Consider the following 24395-nt stretch of genomic DNA (forward strand, 5'->3'; position numbering starts at 1 on the left):
CCAAAAGACTGCCCAGAGAGCAGAGCCAGGAATCCCCAGCACTACAGATGCTGCACAAGCCCTGTCCTCTACATGCACATTGACCACTTGGCCCTGCAGCCACCAGACCACATACGAGGGGCACTGCCAAGTGGCATCTTCAGAACCACTTCAGGCAGAAAAAGAAAGAAGTTGTCCTGCTGCCCCTTATGTCACATCCTCTTAATTGGTATTTATTTTGCAACCCAAGACAGTGTGAATCCTGAAATACACAGAGATAATCCTGTCTGTATATAACCCTCACACACAGAGGAAAGGACAGTAACTGGGAGAGAAAAAGGATCTGCTCGCAGATGCAGTTTAATATCATCTTGCAATACAAACTTGCACAGTTCTCCTGTTACAACTGGAGCATTATGTATTCAAAGTAAGACTCGTAGTTATCAATACATGCTGTCCTCAAGATCATGTTACAATTTATGTGGTTCTATACCTTTTTTCCTTAGGTTAAATGATGAAACTTCTAAGTTTAATTCAGTAAAAAGTACCACATGCCATTTATATTAAAAAGCAGAATTTGGTTCTTAACTTTCAACTCACTTCCCCCTTTCCCTGAGGACTGACTACCATGACACTTGGATAGCACACTGCCTCACACTGAGTTAGAATAGGTTTAATTAAAAAGTAAAGTAGCTGAATGCCTGCTGACAGCATGTGTCCACTACATAAATGCATAGATTTAAGTGCATACTGCATAGTAAAATCTACCAAAAAAGTATCTGAAGATCACTTCACAATTTAATTGCCCAATATAATTTCATTTAACTACAGTATTTGTAAGTAATACATGAGATTTTTTTGTTATTTACTTTCATGTAATAAAGAAAATAATTTCTTTCTAGGCAAAGTTTTTTAAAAGATAACCAAAAATGCCACCATAATAATGACAGAAGTTGCTTCCCTTAGCTAAGCTAAGTCAGTAAGGAAGCACAAAGAATAAGGGAAAAATATTATACTAAGAGAGTGAAACAGTCAAGAATCATAATTCTGTGACTAGAAAGACAGATGTCTTTCAGAATTTCTTTAAATAATTGCTAAAATAAATCCTACTCGATAGTAAGTTTAACGAATGATTCTCCAGAGATAAAAGTAGTAGTAATAATAATACTACCACCATATGAAATAAAAATTAAATCACTTTTTAAGTACAGATACATAGTCTGTGACCTACAGAACAAATACTGGAAAAATTTCCAAAAACAGACTTAATGGAAAATATGAATTAAAATGTTTTATGAGGCCAAAAAATGAGACAATCAGGATTTCAAGGGCCTGTAATATTACAAAACGCAAAATAAATGGTGGCAAAAAAGTTAGCACACATTGTAACAGATTCACTTACCAGTATCTGAGATGTATGCATGGAGCTGAACTGTCTCATCAGTAGGGACATTTGAAAGGTCATCTAAGGACTGCAGGGTGGGGAGATAATGTAGGAAGAAAAAATGTGAAAAAAAGAATAAGATCAGAAATACATCGTATTCAAGATGTGTTCTGATTAATCTATTTAATTTTCAAACTTTCAGTTCACTATAATAAAAGCTAAGTGCACTGTAACAATGCAGGTGTTTGTACTACATTCTTTTGTACAGGATAGGACATTTTATTTCCCCATCATTTTCACACATAGTTTTGTGACCACTCTTATTTTATCAAACATATTTGCCACTTTAGTTTGATATCTCAGTCCTAATGGAGGTACAGCTAAAAATGGTCTTCTACTGAGCACTGGGGGGAAAAAAAAGCAAAACAAAACCAGAAAATCTCCCCAACAACTGGGGACATACAGATGTTGTGTAACAGGTCTTCTGGCTTTTACCTTCATAGCATTCTGCTTTCTTTCAAATGTCTTTCTGCCCTACACAAATGTTACACAGCAGTAGAAACTGAAAGTTTTTCTGCTTTATGCAAAAAAACCCCAAAAACAAATCAGCCAACATTTTTCTCAGGAATATTTTCTGTAGTAAAAAATGAACATATGCATCCTCAGCTGGTTAATGCTCTGTTTCCATATTTAATAATTACTGAGATCAAAAGAAGCCTAATGGGTCTTTTAGAGAAGTTTTGTTTTTAGTTAAAATTAATACATCTGTATTAAGATTTGACATAATAAAGCTCTTCAAGACTGTTGAAAGCCTTGCTTATGCAACTGACAGACACTCGGATCCCAGTCACTTTATGTATTTTACCACAGAATTCTAAAATTCTCCAAAGAAACGCATTCAGAATTAATATAGCTATCTGCTATCTTTTATAAAGCCAGTTTAACAGTGACATACCACAAAAAATTACCTCCAATGGGACTTGTTAGCAGTGCCATGCCCATATCAAACTAAAACCTCAACCTACATCAATTCAATTTCTAAATGTCTGTTTCCTTAAACATAAAACAATATACCAGATTACAATCAAAAGATAGGCTAAACTTAAACATGAATTATTTAAAGACTCTGCACTTGCCCCTTCTTCATCTGAATCTTTACCAACTCCACAGTTTCCCAACACAATACTCCATTCCTTCCTCCTCTAGTTCTCTACAAGGAATGGCTCTTTTCTGCTTCAACCACCTCAATCAGTCTCTGCCTAAATGTCTATTACTGAAGGTAAGGGAAATAACATTTCTGTTATAAAGTCTAGATACCAAATAAAAGGCAGCTTAAAAGTGTCTGAATAACACGTGTTGCAGTAGGGACTCTCATGAATGATATGCCTGTAGACTTGTAGTACCAAGGTCCCAGACTGAGAAAAGGTAGAAGAAAGAAAATCCCTTCTGGGGAAATCTGTTTTGCCACTACATGCTATGGTGCTAGAAGATGATGTATGTCGAATGGTAGAACAGATGAATTTATGCAAAAATATTTTGACAGCAGACATCATGTTTACCTCAAGAATCTATAAGTTACTGGATGCTGGAGAGTTATTCTGGTTAAGTATCACCATAAGTGGGCTGTTCCTTTAATCTTTGTGCTTGCTTTCAGTCGTTGTTGGACATAACACTCTGACTTAGTCCACTCTTGATCAAGTCCCTTGGACAGCCATGACCCTGTCAGGTGAGCTGCTCTATACCGCAATGTTCAACTTAGGAGCAGAGTTATCACCTGAGACTGGCTAACAGAAAACATTTGTGGAAGCCTGGATAAAGCACTTGATATTCTGAAAGCTCTAGGATTTGATTATCAATAAGATGGAAGTGAGGTGATGTTATAAGAGAAGACAAGTAACTGTCAACTGCTCAAATATTTTGTTTGCTACAAAATACTGGCATTAAGGTAGTGTTATATTTTTAAAGGCATAATTATTTCTTGTTTTCCTGCTTCCCTTCACTGTCACTCAAGTTTAGATTTCTTTGTGATTACTGAGTGGGGTTCAAGCTGACATATGCTAATGACTGCCAAAAGTTCAACTCAGTCACTTCTGCTGCCCTTCAAGGTCTTGGAACACCTGTGTAAATCCTTCTATTTACTCAATGCAAAGTTCCCATTAGGGATCCTTCAGAGGAAATCTGCAAGAGTCTATAAATATTTACAATAATTTTATACTCCCAAAATGTGACTCACTGATTTATTATGGCAGATTAATGTATCAAATCAAAAGGTAGCAATTAAGATATTTTTGTAAAACCATTTTTCTTCAAAACAGTTTTGAGCCTGTCTTCCAAATTCTTCCAGTGAAAGTGTGAATTGCAGACAATTTATTCTATAATAGAAACTTTAGGAAACACTCAACTACTATGGCAAGGCACTATACAGCAACTATTAATACAGTAAATTAAAAGGTTGAAACCTGAACAGATAACACAACAGACAGACATTTAATATGAGCTAATATCTCTACCATCAGATATATTCACAGGAACACAAGTCAATTAAAAACCTAAAAATATCACAACCCAATCTTATTTAATACATTGTCATTAGCTGCAAGTACAGAAATTCCCTGACCTTTGAAGTAACCTTTCCAAGGTCTATTTTTCTTATGTAACAGACTAACACAAGGGAGCTAAACTATGTGTACAGAAATTTACTCTTGACATGGAATTCAGCCAGGAAAAACTAATCTACCAGTATTCAAACACCTGTAAAAGCACTGAACACCCTGAACAATACGGACTACAGAAAAGCAAAAGTAGTTCTGCATAAAGAGAAACTTACTTATGTATTTCTCCTAGAATGTTCCTAACTCTTTATAATAAATGTAGTATTCCATAAATATCCCTGTCACAACAAAACCAAAAATCAAGTCTTTGAAGAGTCCCATGCAAATACCTATTTGCACTGCAACCGTGCTTGGTAAAGACTTTAAGACTTTCTTTTTTAGTTTGGAAAGTCACTTGAAATGAAGCAGCAGAGGACCACTAGCCCGATAAGCCACCACAATATAATCCTCATCCATAACTCTGGTATGTGACAACATAACTCTGGTATGTGACAACATTATTAGAAAGAGCACTTAAAAGACATTTGAAATATCCTTTAAAGATATTAGTCAGTTAAAAGGCTCTTGTGAAAAAATATGGCTAAATTAATTTTTTCTTCTGCATCTACCAGGAGCTTGCATAAATTCTATCAGCTAAACACCTCCCCTTTTCTTTACATTTCAAAATGCCAACAACAGGAAAATAATAGGAAAGAAAATCCCAGTTTAAATTTTAAAAAATCCAAAACCTACAAAAACCTGAACCCCATAAACAACAATCCCCAGCACTGAAACACACTGACATTAATGGTATGTGTATTCCTTTAGAAAACACTCATTCCTTTTGATGCAAGCATGACCTTATCATTGCAGTGGAACTCCTAAGGAGCTACAGCACCTTCCAAAAACAAACTAGAAGGACCCAGGCATCACATAATCCAGGAAATTGCATGCAGATTGTAAATCTCTATGTAAACCTTCATGAAACTAAAAGGTTTGGAAACATACTCTCATATGCCCAAGTGATTCTTGCGTACCTTGTGGCTCAGCTACACACTGTCTGTAGAAACATGGGGAGGATATATACCAAACTACTTATGATTTCTCCTTTTTAAATAAATGTATTTGCATTTTTGGTTTCGGTACGCTCATTTAACAAAGAAAAGGTTTTGACAAATTGACACAAGTCAAGAATCACTTAAAAAAAAAATTGAACTCTAAATTGGACAGATAAAAGAAACAAAGAGTCATGGTTGCAATAAACTCCAGATACTTTAATGTTTCCAAATCAAGTTCTAATAAAGAAAAAAAAAATCAACCAACAAAAATATAATTGAATGCCTCATTTTACAGTCTATTTCAATTTAATCCTTTGAGATTTCTGTTTCAAAGGTTTTGTTTTCATCTATTATTACATAACTCCAAATTTATATCTATTTATATCTATTTAAGAAAAGTAAATAGGGGCAAGAAATTATGCTTTCCATAAATTAATTGTTTCTGTGAGAAAACAATGCAAAATGTCATTAAACACAGCAAAATACAAAAAGGAGAAGTTCTATGTCACAGAGTAATTAATAACTTATGTGTTGTAATTTGATTAAAAAACTTCTTCAGAAACTCTACTGCAGTGAAGTGAAACCTGTAATGTACATGAAATTAAACTATTTTATCACACTTTCTCTACTGTTGAGGATAAAAAAAAATCCAAGCACTTACCAGATTTATGCTGCCAGTAGGAGACCCATTAAAAGATTCTGGTAGCAGTGAGGAAAAGGAAAGGATAAACCAGGTTAGAAGATTTTCCCCCACTGTAGGGCCACACATAAATAAAAATGCATCCACAAAACATTATGGAAAATAAAGGAGAACTGTGGCACTGGGCAAAATGCTGCAGGCAACATGCAAGTGTTTCAAATTTCAAGTAAGGACACTTAAAGAAATATAAGTTTATAAAGATTCTAACAACATTTTTTTACGTTTATATCCCCACAAGGTACTCCTTTGTTAAGGAGCTAGTTAAACAGTGGAAACAATTTCCACTGGATTTGTACTTCAGTTAAAAAGAACAATGATTTTATTTGCTTTAAAAATCCACAAGTCATATGTACTTTCAATTTCTATTTCCAGAGAGGAGTATAGTTATGTATTAAAAGAACCCAATACATTGAAGAGTTTTAAATATTTTCACAAAAAAAAGTAGAATGGAAGAACTAAATTTTTTTTTTTTAGTGGCAAACTAGTTACCAAGATCTGACAAGAATTTATGTAAGATTAATAAACTTACTACAGTGGAATCCCTATGTGAGATTACACACAAAAGCACAAGGAGGAAAATAAATTTAAGTATGAGACACCACAGAAGAATTTAATTTCCTAAAAACAGTGTGGATAACTTTTTTTTTTCATTTTAAAGTAAAGAGAAGAATGGTTACAGGAAATACCCCTTAGAGATACAGAGCTCACCTCCTTCACCATCATCTGATCCTCTGAAACTGGGATCCTTCAGCATATCCAGCTCAGCTAACATACGCACATACAACACGTTCTGCTTGAACGAAGGGTAGAACCTCTCATCTCGCAGCATCAACTCATACACCTTATTGAAACAAAAATGCCAACTTTAGAAAAACTTATAGCATTTTTTAAATAATCAGACTAGCTTTCATAAATTCTACTTAAACAAGTACCTGTGCATACATGTCTCTGACTTACTCCGAATGGAATGGTTATCAGAAAATATCTAACTACTCAGACATGCACATCTAGGAAGGGAAGTGGCACAACAGCTGTAAATGCTTCTGTCCTCTGCTCTGAACCCTTCCAATTGCAGTATAAACCTATTTGGTCTTTATATTTTTCATAAAAGGTTATCTCAGTCCCTCCTTGTGGATAAACTATAAATGTAGACCCGCAAACACTTAGGGCAAGAGGTGAGAAGAGGGACAGAAGTGAAGAGACCATATGTGACCTTTCTGAAAATTTCCAGTTTAGCCAATACAATATAGCAATACCTCACAAAGATTTAACCACACCACCTCAAACAATTTACCTTCACAGCATATACACAAGTATCTATACATAACAGGAATTAATTCATCATGTTTGGATACTCATGTCAACTCTAGAATATTTTAATTTTTTTTTCCATGGACCATTGTTCAAGTACTATCATCTAGTAAGAACAGAAAAAAAGCCAATCCATGCAGGTTTGAGGAAGTTCAATTCTTTTGTAACATATGGGAAATTTATGTTCTTCCAGCTAAATTCACAAGCAAGGCCCAGATTTCACAAGGTGCTTTAATTAGTCTTAAATGGGAGTCCCACACACAAAAGTGTGATTCTAAATTCAACAGCTCATATCAGTAATTTGTAGCATGAATGAGAACATTGAAGAAAGGATCTAAAATAAAAACATTTCAGACTAGGTATCTAAGTTAATGCCAGAATATTAATCATTCACTTTTCCTTTTTAAATACATATATTAGACTTGAATGATAAAGTCTACATATGTAGGTACTAAATACACTGGTTTTTTTCTTCAGTACTTGCTACTTCTGACTTGCTACTACTGCTTCACTGGGCAAGTTTGCAGAAACAGATAAATCAAACTAATTTCTGGGAACAGCTATAGGATTTAAGATGGGACCATTACACTCACCTTTGAAAAAGAGAAGTAAAACTGAAGAAAAACTGTATGTCTTAGTCTACTCATGACATTTTTCTTAAATTGGTGCATTGACACAACTAAAAACATGATAATTCTAAACTGCGTTTCATACTTCGATTCGTACAGGAAGGACACCTACTCCTACTGTATATGGCTTTGAAAACCATGGGCTAACGGATGGAAAAGCAAAAGCTGACTATCTTAAAAGTGTGATTTTCATAGGACAGAAAAATGGTTACACAGCTTTTAGGGTTTAGATATTTTACTTCTTTTCTAGCATCTATAGTTATGTTTTATACTCTATAGCATTAACAGTTCTTATGAAATAAAGGACGAATAGCGTATACCTTTCTCTGAATGTCATCAAAGATTTCGGGTGTTGGATCCTCATGGTTCAGTGTTTCTGCAAGTTTTGCTACTAAGTTGTCATCAATATTAACTCTTGGAGATGCCTGTCACAGAAATCTAAATCAACTTTTGCAGCATAAAAATAATAAAGTTCTACTTTATCAAATAAAATCCAATACAATGCTGCAACTCTCTAAGTAAACTAAATTTCTTTTTCACAAGTATCTCTGTAACTGTCTAGAACATATGATAGGAGTCAGATCCCATCCACCCCCAAAATTAGGTTCAGAGTTTGTATTAAAACCGGGAAGTTTCACTATTAAACACCAGGAATTGCTTCAAAAGCAATTTATACATACATTTTGAAGCAGTACCTACATCAGATTTACTCAGACTTATAAACAGCTTTTATTTATTTATGAAAAAGATTAAGCTTCAGAAATCAAGAACAAGCCAATAAAAAAGTAATAGGATGAAGTTCTGAAACATTTGAGGTAAGGCTAACAGTTTGCCAACTGCCCATTTCTGAGTGAAAGGTGATTTTCATGCACACACAAATTCAGAACAAATATGCTTTGTCAATACAAGTTGATGAGCAGTTTCTTCCACAGAGGAATCCTTACTGCCTATTGAAAGATAAGCAATGGTGATACTTGAGCAATTTACACAGACAATTGTAGAGAGGCACAGGAAGCTATTTCATTTGATAACCCAATCTTAATCCAAGTTTGGACAAATACTCAGTTCCATTTTTTAAATAACACTTCTTAAGGGGGCAGGCAAGGGTGGAGGGCAGAGTAAAAGGAAGGAAAAGGACAGCATTTGCAGAGACCTTTTATTCTGTCTTTACACTGTCTCTAGTTTGTGCATTCTAGAGAGCCAACTTCTGAGGAACACAGTGCATCTGACAAGGCAATATGAGCCTTTATAAATGAGGGGGAGCACAAAAGAGGAAGACTTCCTAACTGCTCAACATGAGAGAGAGAAGATACACATGCAATAGCTTGAATGTCAACATGTAAGCAACTTGTACTACGTAACAACCATTTTATATTAACTTAGCCATAACTATATCAAAGAAGTATCAGGACAAAGAATAAACATACTGCAGAATGAAGTTATTCCTACCTTTTCTGATAAATATTGCTCATAAACTCCAAATGCAGCTGCTCTTAATAAACCCTTGGTCTGATTAGTCTGATGTTTTCCATCTTTCTGCCGGCTTTGAAGTACCTCCAGTTGTTGCTGTGCTGTAACCCTGTATCCTTCCACTGTCATCCAGAAAAACAGATGTGCTTGGCCACCAGTTTGCTGCATGTAATCTACAGAAAACAGATAACACATGACCTTAGATACTGTTGTGCATCTTGGAATAGGAATTCTCTGTGATGTTGACTACATATGGAATACCAGGATCTGGTTATACATCTGGAATACTTGCCATATAGAGTCAATTTAAAAAATACATATACACATACATATTACCAATATATGTATATGTGTATACATATACACATATTGGGGATAATTAGTAAAAAAAACCTGAGAGCAAAGTCTAGGAACTAAGGACTAAATCCTCAAATGCACACGTAAGAAGTGAATCTGTCATTACTGTGTCACTATAACAGTAATGTTATATTGTACAGCATGATACAAATGGAGACAAAGTTCAAACTGAATTTCTAAATAACAGGGTCATAGAATCATTTATATTGGATCATTTATATTGGAAAAGATGTTCAAGACTGCCAATCTAACACTTCCAAGTCCACCATTAAACCATGTTCCTAAGCACCACATCGACATATCTTTTAAATACCTCCAGGGATGGTGACTCAACCACTTCCCTAGGCAGCCTGTCAAGCCAATGCTTCACCCTTTTGGTGAAGAAATATTTCCTAATGCCCAATCTAAACCTCATCTGGCACATCTTGAGGCAATTTCCTCTCACCCTGTTGCTAGCTGCCTAGGAGAAGAGAGCGGCCCTCTCCTCACTACTGCCTCCTTTCAGGCAGTTGCAGAGAGTGATAAGGTCCTCCCTGAGCATCCTTTTCTCCAGCCTGAGAAACCCCAGTTTCCTGGGACACTCCACACAGAACTTATGCTCCAGACCCTTCCCAAACTTCGCTGCCCTTCTCTGGACATGCTCCAGTACCTCAATGTCTTTCTTGTAGTGAAGGTCAGGATTTGAGGTGTGACCTCACCAGTACTGAGTACAGGGGAGCAATCACCGCCCTAATCCTTCTGGCCACGCTACTGCTGATCCAAGCAAGGATACCATTGGCCTTCTTGGTCACCTGGACTCGCTCCTGGCTCATGTTCAGCTGCTGCCAATCAGCACCCCTCGGTGCTTTTCTGCCATGCAGTTTTCCAGCCACTCTGTTCCCAATCTGCAGCACTGCCTGGGGTTGACACAAGTGCAGGACTCGGAACTTGGCTTTATTTAATCTCATATAAATGATCTCAGACCATAAATTCAGTCTTCTTCCCTCAAGGGAGCCTTCCTGCCCTCCAGCAGATGAACACTCCTGCCCAACTTAAGTGTCATCTGCAAACTGACTGAGGGTGTTCATTTTATGCCCAAGACAGCCTCCAACTATCACATCACCCTGTTTGCAAATGACAGGTTCAGACAGGTGCCTTTCTAGATTGGCTGCCTCACCAACTCTGTCAGGAAGTACCTCCCATGCACTCCAGGAACTTCTGGACTGTTTCCATCTACTGCATTAAAAGGACTATAACCACCAACAAAACTGATGGATATTCTTAGTACTGACATTTAGCAATTCCAAGTATACAGTCCTGTGAGTTAGCATATTTTTTATAAATAAAACAGATCAGATAAATTAACACTTACCCATAAAAAACTGTAGTGCAACATTGTCTACCAGAATATGGTCCAGAGGGACTGTGCAAAGTTTTCCAAAGTTTGCTGCCAGTTTCACAGTATCTATTTCCTGTAAGACACAGTTCAGTGTGTTCACAGGTTTGTTTTTTTTAACTAACTTTTAAAACTTCTACTTACTACAAAGCATATAGGTTAAAATAATTACAAAACATAGAAAAAAGTAGCAGCTCAATGATTGGCTATTTTCATGATCACTAGTAAATGAAGGTCTAGATTAGAAGGTCACGTTTTCCTAATTATTTGCTGTCAAATCTAGCTGCAGCTGTTCTGCTATATGATAAGCTGGATTTTAATACTGCTGTTCATATAATACTCTATAGGTCTAATTAATCCCAAATACCTCATCAGCAGTGACAGTAGCAGAAAATTAATTAACAATAATTAATGTCACATTTGCTGGGCCGCAGGTCACCACAACTTAAATTCATCTCTGTCACATTCTCTTCTGCCCATATGACACTTCTTGCTGTTACACCAATACCTACAGGTCCAGCTATAGAATGTTTAATTATTTTAATAGCCAATACATGCAGAATATTACATTATCTTGGAACTACATCTAGGCCAAATTAAGAAAGTCAAAAAACTAAGTAAAGCCAAACACACCAACTCTATCAACCCTTAATTATAAAACAAGCAAAATGAACAACTAGTCAGTCATTTGCAACCTCACTCTTTTGAAACTAAAAAAAATTTAAAACACTTACTTTTCCTGACTGCAACCTCTGAATTCTTGAATCACATACTTTAATAACATATAATAAACTGTTTATTTGATTCTTTATAGTGTTGATATCTGCAAGCAAAAACAAAGACAATTAAGCAATGCAGATGACTAAATAAAGTCTTGGGGTTTTTTTTCAATTTAAATACCCCGCTAATGAAAGTGAACAAGAAGAAATATTTTTCTTTTCCCTTTTTCAGATTAATGGTTAACTGACTACAATTAATACCTTAAATATTACTGAAATTCAGAACCACCAGTCAGGCAGTTTTGATTTAAAAGAAATACACTTATCTAACCAAATTCTCTATACTTACAAAAAGGAATCAAACACACACTAACCAACAAAACACTTATGAAAATGAAAACTCGAGTTTTATCACTTCTTATGCAATTTTTTAAAAATAAAATACTTTGTACTATGTTGCATCAGAGCTTTTTTTTATTGTTGCAATATTCTACAGAGATCATGCTTCTAAGTGCATTTCATGTTTTGCAAAACAATGCAGCACTAACCATCTCCTGCTGTATCTAGAGATCGAAGATATTGCAATTCTTCACTTGCTTTATCTTTCACAGCTTCCAACTCGCCTATATTATCACTTAATTTAATAATATTCATAAAGGCCTCATAGTTACAGTTGGAATCACGAATCTGAAAAACAAAGTTTTACAGCGTAAGTAATGCAAAATAGCTCTAAGTACAAGACACGATTCTTCTTCAAGTGAATTCGTTTGATACAGTACTGCAAAGTGGCATTTTGAAAGTTGTTTGACACTTCTAAATTTTCCTTTTGGTACTGAAATTTTGCATGGATTAAAACAGAAAAAGCATGCATAGTAAAAAACTATTTCACACCATCACTTTCTGTTTTCAAGAAGTACAACACAGACACATGGAAAGTCCATCAACCTCCTTAATGAAGATCTCCAAAATCCAATCCACCATCTTCTGCTATTATCTCCTTATCCAAGTAGGCAGAAAATGGTGAGATCACTGAAAGGGCTCAGCACTACCAAGATCCCTTGCAAGTATACATGCTCCCTGAGTAATGGCTTCTTAAGATACAGAATTACAAAAAGAATTAAAACATTCTACCATGTAATGATGGTAGATTACATTCTATCATGTAACCTACTGAGGGAAAAACAAATCTACATGACTCCTCTCTCTAACCCTAATTCAGATACCCTGTCAAATACTATTAAGCTATTTAAATACATACAGTTTTACCAGTATTGGCATAGAATGAACCTGCTCTAGGGACTCAAAGGAATTTGTGCAAGTGAAAGAAGCCTGCTGTGCTGCCAAGATCACTGGAAACTGTGCTGTGAATGCAGCATGGAGATCAGGGAAAGGTTGGCAGCTTTACAACACGTGCACATAGGTGCTGAGGGTAAAGACAGCGTTAGAACTTCACCATCTGAAGCTAAAAATCTCACTTCACCCACTTCTCTTATAAATGCTCACTTTGATATGGAAATGTAATACTTGGTCTGTACCGAAGAAGTGCATTGACATGAGCTGCACGAAGCAGAAAGAATGAAGACGGGATACCATTGATCAAAGTTAATGGGAAAATCTCCCTAAAAATCTGCTTTTAAAAGTAATAGTACAAGCAGTACTTGAACTTAAAACATTTCGTAAATTTGTGAATTTCACAGTGAAGAGAGAAATTTGAATTAATTTCTGATTTTGTATTGAAGCTTTGTATTTTACTGCAACAAAATTAGTATCGGACCGTGGTATGTCTGGAATTAAACTTTTTTTTCCAGAAACTGATCTTTTCATTCAAGTGTGACTTTATGTCAAAGGTTCCAAAAGGAGCCAGGATTTATTTCAGTCATCTCTACTTCTGACCTTAATTTCTGCAACAATCTCCATTTCATAAGACTGGTATTAAATTTTTTCCTTATCTTTTGCCCAGCACATTTGCTTCTTCATCTCAGAGAGCAATTTTGAAAATTAGTTATGTGGGACATCACTATCATAACAGAAAGCTTTATAAAAAGCTCAGAATCCTATCTCTGGATGCAGCCAGGGGCAGTGTTCAGTAAATAAAGAATAAGGCCAAGTTACAAATAAAGGACACATGTAGGAGGAAAGGGAAATTGAAAATTGAAAATTCTGGTCCAGATGAGCAATATTTTTTCTAACTAAAGCTAGATTCCAGTAGAATGCGTGCAAACTTTTACATGAAATTAAGCAGGCTGGAGTGAAGGAAACATTGCACATGCACACTTGAAGCCATTCCATAATTCCATACATAAGAAGAACTCTGAAATGCAAGGGTGTTTGAACACTATAGGACTAAAATATACAAATAAAAAGAGAGAACTTACAGGGAAAAAAATAAATTTGATTCATTAACTATAGAGGATAATAATGTGTAAGAGTAAGTTTTAACTTGCTTTGCAAGAATCAATATTGTTAATTAAAGCACAAATAGAATATTTATGTTAGTTTTACTATATAATACTAATTTTAAAAATTTGGGGGCTTTTCTTGCAGGTGCATTAGAGAGTTATCAAAGTAAAAAAATTGTTTCTACCCATTCCATTGAATTATTTAGGGTTAACACAAACAGTCTTAGAATAACTGCCCTGAAATTCCTTCACAGAAAATAAATGTTTTTTAGTTTTCATTCTTGAGTCCTCCTAAACTTGAAAGGCCAAACTGTAAACACAGTCAGGGGAAAACACCTCCACAGGTACTGCCATACTTCCCAAACAGCCAAGCAGAACAGTCAGTGGACTGAACTTCCCATTTTGTGATGCATTTGTCCTCAGTCAGGCAACTTTTGCTGAACAATCAAAATGAAGAGTACAGATATATAGACTCTATGTGTATGTGTGTATAAAATTAAATATAGCAGCCCTAAGTTCATTATCTCTGCCAACATATCCAGGGGTAACGTTTATACCAGACACCTATCCATCATGATTATAGGGAATACGAGTAAAGCTTTATATGAAAATGTCCTGGAAATACAAATTATTTTAAACATTTTATATCCTTACCATCCATATGACATACTGATTAATATAATCAGGATCACTGAGCTGGTTTATTAATGGAAGAAGAATTCCTCGGGAGAGGATTTCCTAAAAAACAAAGGATTTTTATATCATCATTTTATACATTTATTCATGAAGCTAGTATAACTGCAACAATTTAAACATCACTGTGTAGAGCTTAAAACACAAAACTGTAATTACAGAAAACATTTAATAGGCACTACCACATTCTCCTCCAAATAACACCACAAATGTAATGTGCAATTGCAAGAAATTACAAGAAAAGCCTCCTCAAGAAAAAACAACCTCAAAATGAACAACAACCACTTTTTCATGCTTTTGTCATATGGAACTAAAAGAACCTTCAAAAACATTTCAGACAAACTGTTAAATATATTAAATCCTTATCAAGACTTTACTGCTTTTAAATACCCTAATATTAAATCAGATCAATTTTAGAAAATAAGACCAGCAGTTTAAGAAATTTTTATGACACTAAACCAAAGAATCGGGATGGCTTTTAGAGTCTGTACTTACCCTGACAAAGTATCGCATGATCTTGTTCTGGAAGTCTCCAGGAGGTAGCAATATATACAGTAAAACCTCACACAGATCCCTTAGGAATCCTGAGGAAGGAAAACAAAAACCCCTCAGCCCAATTTTACATTAAGTTACTTCACATCTTACCTGATATCACCAAATGCCATAGATAAATCCTTAATTGAGTTCAAACATACAATCATGTATCTTACATTCCAAGCATTACAGAAACACCTTTCAGATGGAATATAAGCAGCACTGATAAAGATCTACCTCCAACCCAAGAGAACAAAAGCCAAATTGCAAGAATAAAAAAACCAACAACCTAACTCTAATGCATTTTCCTTACTTAACATATTCAGGTTTTTTTTCCTCTCCTTCAACACTTTCACTAAAAACACAGTGCTTTTTGCAGGAAGACTACAAAATAGTGATAAAGAAGGCACATCTACCAAAAAGCAGTAAGAATCTGCAAAACCATCCATCCCCTCCCTCCCTCCCTCCCAGGAAAAAATATTTTTATCTTAAAATTCTTCCAATGAAAGGAGGAAGATTTACATAGGTACATGCTTCATTTTAGTTATCGCACTAATATGTACAAATCAGAGGAAATACACACATATAGTAAATAACCACACTTTGAAAGTCATATGCTAAGATGTAATGCATTTCATATTGTGAACACAATTGTTAGTATTTTAATTTAGTCTCCCATACTAAAATATTTACTCAGAAGATAATATTGAGAGACCTTCTTCATCTTTGGGAGAAGTGCAGACTAGATCACGACAGACTTCTTTTTCCATTTCAACTTCAACCTCAAAGAATGTATCTACAAGTTCCTCAGCTTGATCTATGCAAAAGAAAATAAAAAAGCTTGTTTTTGTCAAGGCTAGAAACTCGAGAGAGAACTTGAATTATAAAACAAAGCCAACTATATTTCACACACATAAGATACCAGCCTACTCAGACTCAAATAAAAAAATACTTCAGATCACCTTTCATCTGATTGCCTTTTTCTGCTATCCTTTGCTGAGCTTTTCTGAAAACTCGAAGATGAGTGCCAAAGTCATCAACAAGTCGTGTAGTGAAGTAAGGCTGCCAGTCTGTTTCCTTTGACCTATTAGTAAAGGACATCCATGGAAATGAATTATTTTATTGTGAGCACGAAGAACAATAATAAATTGCTATCCCTCTTTCCTTCCTGCCAAGAAGCACACTGATAGTAAACATGGAAAAGCAAAGAAATAAATCAGTCGCCTAATTGCCTATCCACTAAAAACCCAAATATTGTAAAATACCACTCTTGCATCACATTAATATTCATGTTTGATTTAGTTGGAAGTCAACATTTGCATCTAGAATAGTGTTCTGATTTGTGGCACTGTCAAATACCTGTGAGAAGTCCTGATATAAACAGTTCAAAACATAAAACTAAAATACTCTCCAGGTTGTTTTCAGCCACACTTTCTACCATTTTGGAAGGCATCTAATCAAAATAATTTTGTTCTGAACTTGCAGAATATGTACCAGTGAGAAAACACATGCTTCACTTGAAACTAAATACAATCTAATATTATAACCAATGGATTCCACAGCTTATATGAGGTTCTTAGCATACTCTTCTGACAACACATATAGGTTTAGATCAGAAAATAATCACTCTAAGATTTACATAAAACTACTTCTTCAGAGGTATGGGAAGGATAGAGGTATTTTTATGATATCTGTGCCTTATTATGCAACCTAAAAATGTGATTGTGCATTATAGGTTTAATGAACCTTGATGCTAGTAATAGCTCTTACACCACACTAAGTATTTTATTGCCTGAACTCTCTCAAGATGCCCACTTTGTTATAACAGGAATCCTTCTACAACACTTCCTTTGTTTGTATTTGTTCCCTTACATGCTCTTTTTTTTTCTCAAGGAAAGAAAGAGATAAGGAACTGGGGAAGAAAGGGAGGGCTACTGCAAAATCTAGATGTGTAAATTAGAAGCAGAGTTGTCCCAAAGGGCCATCGATCAAACAATCCAGATCCCCCATCTGCACAAGACAGAACCGCACAAAACCTCTGGATGGCAGCCTTACCCCAGGCTCCCAAAGTTGCAGCTCTCAGGGAATACTAAATTCCCACTGTACTCATTCTCCCCAGAAGCTGACAGGCTGTATGAAACTACAGGCGATGGTACTAACCTAAACTGCTTCAGCTATATCCAACTACAGGCATTATAAATACACTACATCATTTTTTCTGCAGAACTGCTTCAGGCCTGTGAAATTGATTTGCTTTCTACAGCAGAACACAACTGCACAGGAAATGTGCCTATTTTTGAAGAGCTATAGTACTGTAGGAAAGAAAAATAAACTTGCAAGAACTTGACCTACTTTGACACAAACTCAGTGCTCAATACTGTCCAATGAAATGGACAGTGCCAAACAGACAAAAACACTGAAGGCTGGGTAGTCAGGTTCATTTCATGCATAAGTTTGGTTGCTGTAACAGTTTATTTAGCATAATTTTTATAATTTCAATACTGTTTCCTAGAATTTTCATTATTTTACTATATATTATTATATTTATAATTATGTTATAATTATTTTTCCTAGTATTTTCTAGTATTTCCTAGTATTTCTAGCTCTCCATCTTTGACCCTCACTGTCAGAAAAGCACACTAACCTACATTGTCAAGCCAACAGAGGGAGGGGATAACACCTTAAAATTGCTAAGAAGTTACTTATATTTAGGTGACCCACAACCTCTTCTGCAGAGAAAGCAAGTAACAATAAGCACAGTGGGATGAACACCCGAAAAAAAACCTTAATAAACAAGTATATGGATATAAAGGCAAGTGGCACCTGGGCTGAGAAATCAGCCATACTAAAGAAGTGAATTTCCCAGACAAGTTGCTAATCAAGTAGTAGGAAGTCAGGGAACGGCAGCAGAAATAAGGGGTAATTAACAAACTATCCGTTTGTCCTCAATCAATGCTCTTTTAAAAACAAGGTTTGCATATGTGACATTCCATTTCACTCCTCGAACTACTATTCTTTCTAAAATACCTATTGTTCCTACATACGCATGAGCCATACCACTTCTAAAAATCATCTGAGGTGATACACATGTTCAGACTTTTGGACTGAATTCAGACTTACCTCAGGAGTGGGCCTACTCTTTACACGAAGAATACAAAGAAGTAATGATTCACAAACTTAATGCTTAAGTTGTAAAAAAGGAAAAAAAATAGCAGTTCAATGACTTTAGACAATCTAAATTTTGAAATGGTAATTTTGCAAAAGATTATGATTTCAAACACTGTCATCTCCATTATTTCCCAGGGGATCAGCAAAAAATCATATTTCTTATATTATAGTCTCAAATTTTTATATGTTCTTTCTGTAAAATACACTGAACTAGGCTAGTAGACAAATTTAACCACTTACCTACTACCATACAACCTACAGTATACTGATGTAAATAAAAACAAATCTTACCTGGCAGAAAACTGAACAAGTGCATACTGAAGAGCCTGCCTAATTTCCAGAAGAAAGGATTCATCATCACTTAGTGTGTAATACCAATACTGCACATAGTCTCTCAGGGAAAACTGGATTACCTGAAATTGGAAAGAAAATTAAAAAAAAAAAAAGAGCTAATGAAAAAGGACAAAAAAAAAAATACAACAGTTTTTTGTACCTGATAACACAATAGCAGTTTTTTCTAAAGGGTTACCAGAGTGAACGATACTCCTCTGCCATTATGAAACTGGGAGTGAAACAACAGAACTCACACACTGAAACTTCTTTTCAGACTGCTTTGCACACATTGTTTTTATCACCACTACACTGTGGAAATAAAATATACCGAAAACATACTCAAATATTGCCAAATATCCTGGCCTGTCTCCCATGTTTTTTTCATTTATCACTCTCATATAGGGTAAAATTTTGAAATTCTATTTGTCATTCAACTACTTCTGCACTTTGCAATACTTGCAAAGTAATAAAAGTAAAAAATAAATAGTCCTGGTTAGAACTTACCTGTTGTAAAGGCTCATCAATTATGTTTGCACCTGTCAGTCTTCTGTCAATCTTAATAGGTCTGGCTTCACGTTTCATTTCTTCTATGCACTTGAAAGAGATTGGGAAATTTAACTTTGCTAGGGTTTAGCTCTAATTAAAAAACAGCTCTACTGCTTATGATATATAGGTATATACCCAGTAAGGACTTAATATATTTTCTATATTATTATTATTATTTATAGAGAAGATATATAAGAATCACACAATTATTTGGGTTGGAAGGTCTAGTTCAACCTCCCCTGCAATGATCAGGGACATCTTGAGCTACATCAGGTTGCTTAGAGCCGTGTTCAAGCTGACCTGGAATGTTTCCAGGGATTAGGCATCCACCACCTCTCCGGGCAGCAATATTTTCTGTATTTTTCTCTATACAGTACATAATGATGAGGAACTCCTGAAATTTTTTTTCTTGTTTAATTTAAATGAGCAAGTGTTTGCTACATTACTAAATCAGAAGGAAATAAAACTCCTGTTTGTGAACTTGACTGCAAACTCAGGCAGATAATTTTCAGTTGGGTTTTTGGTTTCTTTATCCACCTCAGTTTATTCTATACGCCAGAACAGAAATTACTTTTTTGTACCATTGCTACTCAACAGATGAGCCTTTGGAAAGTAATTGATGAGGAGGGAAAGAAATTACTTTATAGAAGGATTTGCATCTCGAAACAGTTAACTCCAAGAATGACCATGACCTCATCAGAGCTGACTTTTGGCAAGTGACATACTGAAAAACATCCCTTTATCAGTGCTTCTCTCAAGTGGACTAATGCAGTGTCTTTCCACAAAATTTCAATTCAATGGGCAATAAACTGTATTTTCACAGAAATAACAACCCAACAACTTACACTATTGTTCAAACAAACCAGTAATTTCTTTGATCTAGAGAGAAAGTTATAACAATATTAAAAAAAAAACAACAAAAAAACCAAGAACAAGAACAACAACAAAGAACCCAAAAAAACCCCAAAAAACAACAACAACAACAAAAAAACAACCCTGCCAAAACCAAAAATAAAGGAATTATGAAACATACATCCAAGGTTTTTATTCTATGGGAATAAAACTTGCCCTACGTATCTCATTCAAATCAGTTAACAGTGAATGGCAGTGAAATACCCGACGCCAGAAAAAAAGTCATCCTATTTAAGCAACTCTGTATCACAGCACAGAAATACTTTGTTGCAAAATTCAGCATATTTTTTAACTTTCAAGGCAAGGGAACCTTCAATGATACTTCAATACTAATAAGACTGGGTCACATTGAAACAATTAGTATATTCCAACTATAGACAAAGGAATTTGCAAAGTATTTTTGTGTTGATTGTGTCAAACCCACCAAAACTATACAGAGTTGAATAATTAAACATTTTTACTAAACACAGCATGATAAAAATTACCAGACAACACTGTCAAAATAATTTTTAAGGACTGCATGCATAAAACCACATTTGGAAAACAGAGAGGAAAATACAGCAGTAAAAAAAGCAGCAGGCACGAGAGGGACACAGAGAACATGCAAGATTACTTGGTAAAAAATTTGAATGTTCATATGCTCATAGGATCTGGGTTTTGACCTGGATTTCAGGAATTCATCTTATCCAACCTTCTGTTCAAAACAGAGCCAACTACAAGGTCAGACCATTTTTTCATAGTCTTTATAGCCAGTGAAATCTTTATGTGCCTGCAGTATAATTTAATTTGCTTTTGACATGTCTGAAAACATCTAAAATTTAGAGTATGTGCTTTTATTCCATTATAGGTACAACAGCTGACTCTATTCTCACTTGGAAAGCAATGTTAGTTTTACTTCTGTCATGTGACCCAACTCACATGACAACTGTACCATTTGACCGTCACTTCACTCACACTTAGTCTGATGCACTCTACCAGTATTAAATCATTGGTTAGGAAAAATGGGTATCACTTGTTATTTTTGCATTTGACATCTCCTTGCTTCATTTTAAGCAGGGAGGAATCACCTGGGAGGAATGCAAGACACAGATTCCACAAAGTGAGATGCAGCACAAACAAATCCAGGTTCCACAAGCATCTAACTGCACTGAGTTATTTCAGACTTTTGTTTCACTGCATTAATAGGTATTTTTGAAGTCCTCTTTCGAAACTGTTAGTAACTATCAAATCTGAAACATGTAAACAAATAAACAAACAATCTTCCATCAAATGTACCTTAAGTATTCTCCTTAATGAGGTATTCACTACCTTAGTGAGTATTCACTATATATTTGCTAGTAAGTACAATCTGCAGCAATCAAGGAAACCTATCAGCACCGGATCTGGTGTTGTAAAGTATGGTACATTCTACACATTACAACCAACCACAACTTTGACGCTCTGTATTATCACTGATTTCTGTAAAAACAAGCATTTGAACATTTATCTTAGCCTAAAGAAATTATCCAAGTACCAAAAAATTCTCCAAAACTATCAATAAAACTCAGATGAAAAGAGCACCTTATAAAGAAACAGTATCACCATATTACTCCTCAGACTACCACAAAACAACTTCATATTCAGGTGAATTCAGCTTGTACTCGGTTCATGGAAGAAGTATAATCTTTACACACCAGCCACTAGAAAGAATATTCATTGTTCAAGAGCACTTAGGTCCAAAATTACTTTAAACATGAAAAAAATTCAAATTAAAAATATTATTTTCCATACAAGTCAGCAGCAATTTAATACATAAATAGCAAATACGAATCCCAAAGCAACATGTTTGATTTTGGCTGGGACTCATCTCTACTAGCACTGCTACTGCAAAGCTTACCTACCCTTGTTAATGCTACTTTTAGTGCAGTGGCAAAAGAGAAAACACTATTGTAGAAGACAAACAGATTTTATTTGGTGAATAGCTTCAAATAGCATTTCATAAGTCAGCTAAAAACAAATACCTTCGTATTACAAAACTTAAATCCAGAGATTAGTTGAGACTGGCCAGTGAGGAAAGTGCTGTGTCAATAGCCCATACTCAAATCAGATGACAAACTACTGGTTTTGCAAAGAGTACACAAAAACTCCGCAGGATTTTATTCTTTTATAAAGCAACCGGAGCATACAAACATACTGAACCCAAAATAGAACTTAACATAAAAAAAAGTTTCAGTATGTAGAGGAAATTAAAAAACAGAAAAACTTCTCTCAATCTGCTCTCAAAACACAGGACATTAAGTAACAACCTATATAACTATATAACTATAGAAGCACTAAAGTCTATATAGCACCAAGAATCTTAGCCATCCAAAATGAGGTTTCATTAACAAAACAGAAACATTAGCTGACTGCTGACTTTTCCTTTTTCAGTCTTCAACTTTGTACTTTTCATCTGGAGCAGTAACCTTACTTTACAGTTTAGGGCATACTTTCAGATTTATTTAAAATTATTCAAAGACTTCAGTGAAAAGGCCACTCATCAAACGAGCAATGAACCAGTCACAGAAAAAGTTCTGTGACTAGAAAACATACTGCTGAATCACAAGGTAAATTTCTATGTGCTACTGATAATGCTGAACACTCGCCTCCTTTGACAGACATGAAGTGTAGTGAACTGACAGCTAAGAAATATCAAGATGCTTCAGTCAGAATAGCTGTGAGATACCTTTACTATAATTAGCAATCTTTGGGTTAAAGTGTTTATTCTGATGAGCGCAAATGGATCAGACCAAGATATATCTTAACTTCTGACCTAAGAAGATGGCATTGGTTCATAAACCAGGAATTCCTAGAAATTCTACCTCCTGGTTTTTAACAACTTTTTTTGTACTAAATAGATGCAGATTTATCCAGTTAGGAACCCTGAACTTGAGTCCATCAACCAAAATGATGTGTCTGGTACTCAGAAAATAGCAGAGCTGAAAAGTGGATTTCACTGCTGGTCTGTATTCATCTATGCCTTTCCAGAATTTTTGTTTGGTCTTGAAGAGAGACAAAGATGACCTCTACATCCTTGAAGCACTGCAAATCCGGACTCTGTAACAGTTTGACTTTCTTAGTTAGGCAGGCAACTTTTTGATCACAATCAAAAGTGGAGAGACTACAGATCCACTAATGGAAGATACCAAAATAGTGACAGTAAGTCATGACATTCTTGCACAAAAAAGCAAGAAAGAGCTACTATCCCCCAAAACAAACCAAGACAAACAAGTAGTCTAGAAAGGAATGGTTTAGTAATTTCCTCACAGATATTAGCCAGTCATATCACACTCACTTCTCACAATGAAGAAACAATACTTAAATCAAACTTTCCATAACCTATTAAAAAACTTGCATTTCATAAAAGAAAAATATGTCATTTCATTTACACATTGCAGCTGACTCAAAAGATAAAAAGCAGGCTCTTTTTCCCTTGAGAAATGGGCACAAACCTTACATTAAAACTGATTATTTCTAACCAAGTTACAAAATCTGATCTGTAAGTTAAGACCAGAAAACTTTCCTTACCTTAGGGATCCCAACTGATGTACAAGGGAGAAATGAATGTTCACACTGCTCAAGGTATTTTTCTGAATTGCTTTTTCCAAATAAAAGAGTAACGACAAAACCCCTAAAATGGAAAAAGAAAGACCAGGTACAACAACAGCCACATTTTCTCACCTCTAGAAAATATTTAACAGCAAGTTATAAAATGGCAATACATGATAGTTCTCACTGTTTACTCTCGTGCTTCTTCACACTGTAACATGCTGCTCAAAATAACTGACACAACCCTAAGTATGAAGTTTCCCAGTCTTGTATTGTCCGTCTTGATACATGCTTACTGCACAGAAGATCTACATAGCATTGTCTATGCTACAGTGTGTCTGCTGTGATGGCACACTGCCTGTGCTCACAAATACTAGCATGTTGGGAAGCAACAGAAGTTGCTTTGGCTGCATTTATATGAAGAGTCTCCAACACTATGAAGAAATAAACTCTGTAGGTTGCTCCACTGTAGTGTAAGCCACAAAATCACAATCCAGGAATAACTGATGCAGCAAACATAACTAACCACTGCATATATTTAGACATTGTGCTTACCCTTCAAGAACAGCAAGAATTTATTTACAGCTTATGACACTAGGGCACAAGAACACATGAACATCAAGCTGGCTTTACTAAGAAATAGATGAAAACCTAGTGTCTGTCCCACTTC

The 24395-nt window shown here is 35.3% G+C and overlaps 1 protein-coding gene across 2 annotated transcripts in view; it reads right to left on the reverse strand.

The window, feature by feature from the left end:
• SNX13 (sorting nexin 13) overlaps window positions 1-24395 on the reverse strand; it is a 65075-nt gene that overhangs the window by 15706 nt on the left and 24974 nt on the right. For both annotated transcript variants that reach the window (XM_038125097.1, XM_038125087.1), the window contains exons 3-17: window positions 23705-23807; window positions 19205-19294; window positions 18659-18780; window positions 16162-16283; window positions 15915-16016; window positions 15161-15249; window positions 14627-14710; window positions 12122-12260; window positions 11589-11677; window positions 10831-10930; window positions 9102-9295; window positions 7973-8077; window positions 6421-6553; window positions 5674-5711; window positions 1382-1451 (exon numbers count right to left, since the gene is read on the reverse strand). In XM_038125097.1, coding sequence (XP_037981025.1) covers window positions 1382-1451; window positions 5674-5711; window positions 6421-6553; window positions 7973-8077; window positions 9102-9295; window positions 10831-10930; window positions 11589-11677; window positions 12122-12260; window positions 14627-14710; window positions 15161-15249; window positions 15915-16016; window positions 16162-16283; window positions 18659-18780; window positions 19205-19294; window positions 23705-23807 — 1580 coding nt within the window. The remainder of the gene's footprint in view (window positions 1-1381; window positions 1452-5673; window positions 5712-6420; window positions 6554-7972; window positions 8078-9101; window positions 9296-10830; window positions 10931-11588; window positions 11678-12121; window positions 12261-14626; window positions 14711-15160; window positions 15250-15914; window positions 16017-16161; window positions 16284-18658; window positions 18781-19204; window positions 19295-23704; window positions 23808-24395) is intronic.

This window comes from Motacilla alba, chromosome 2, assembly GCF_015832195.1.
Source record: "Motacilla alba alba isolate MOTALB_02 chromosome 2, Motacilla_alba_V1.0_pri, whole genome shotgun sequence".
NCBI classification, from domain to species: Eukaryota; Metazoa; Chordata; class Aves; order Passeriformes; family Motacillidae; genus Motacilla; species Motacilla alba.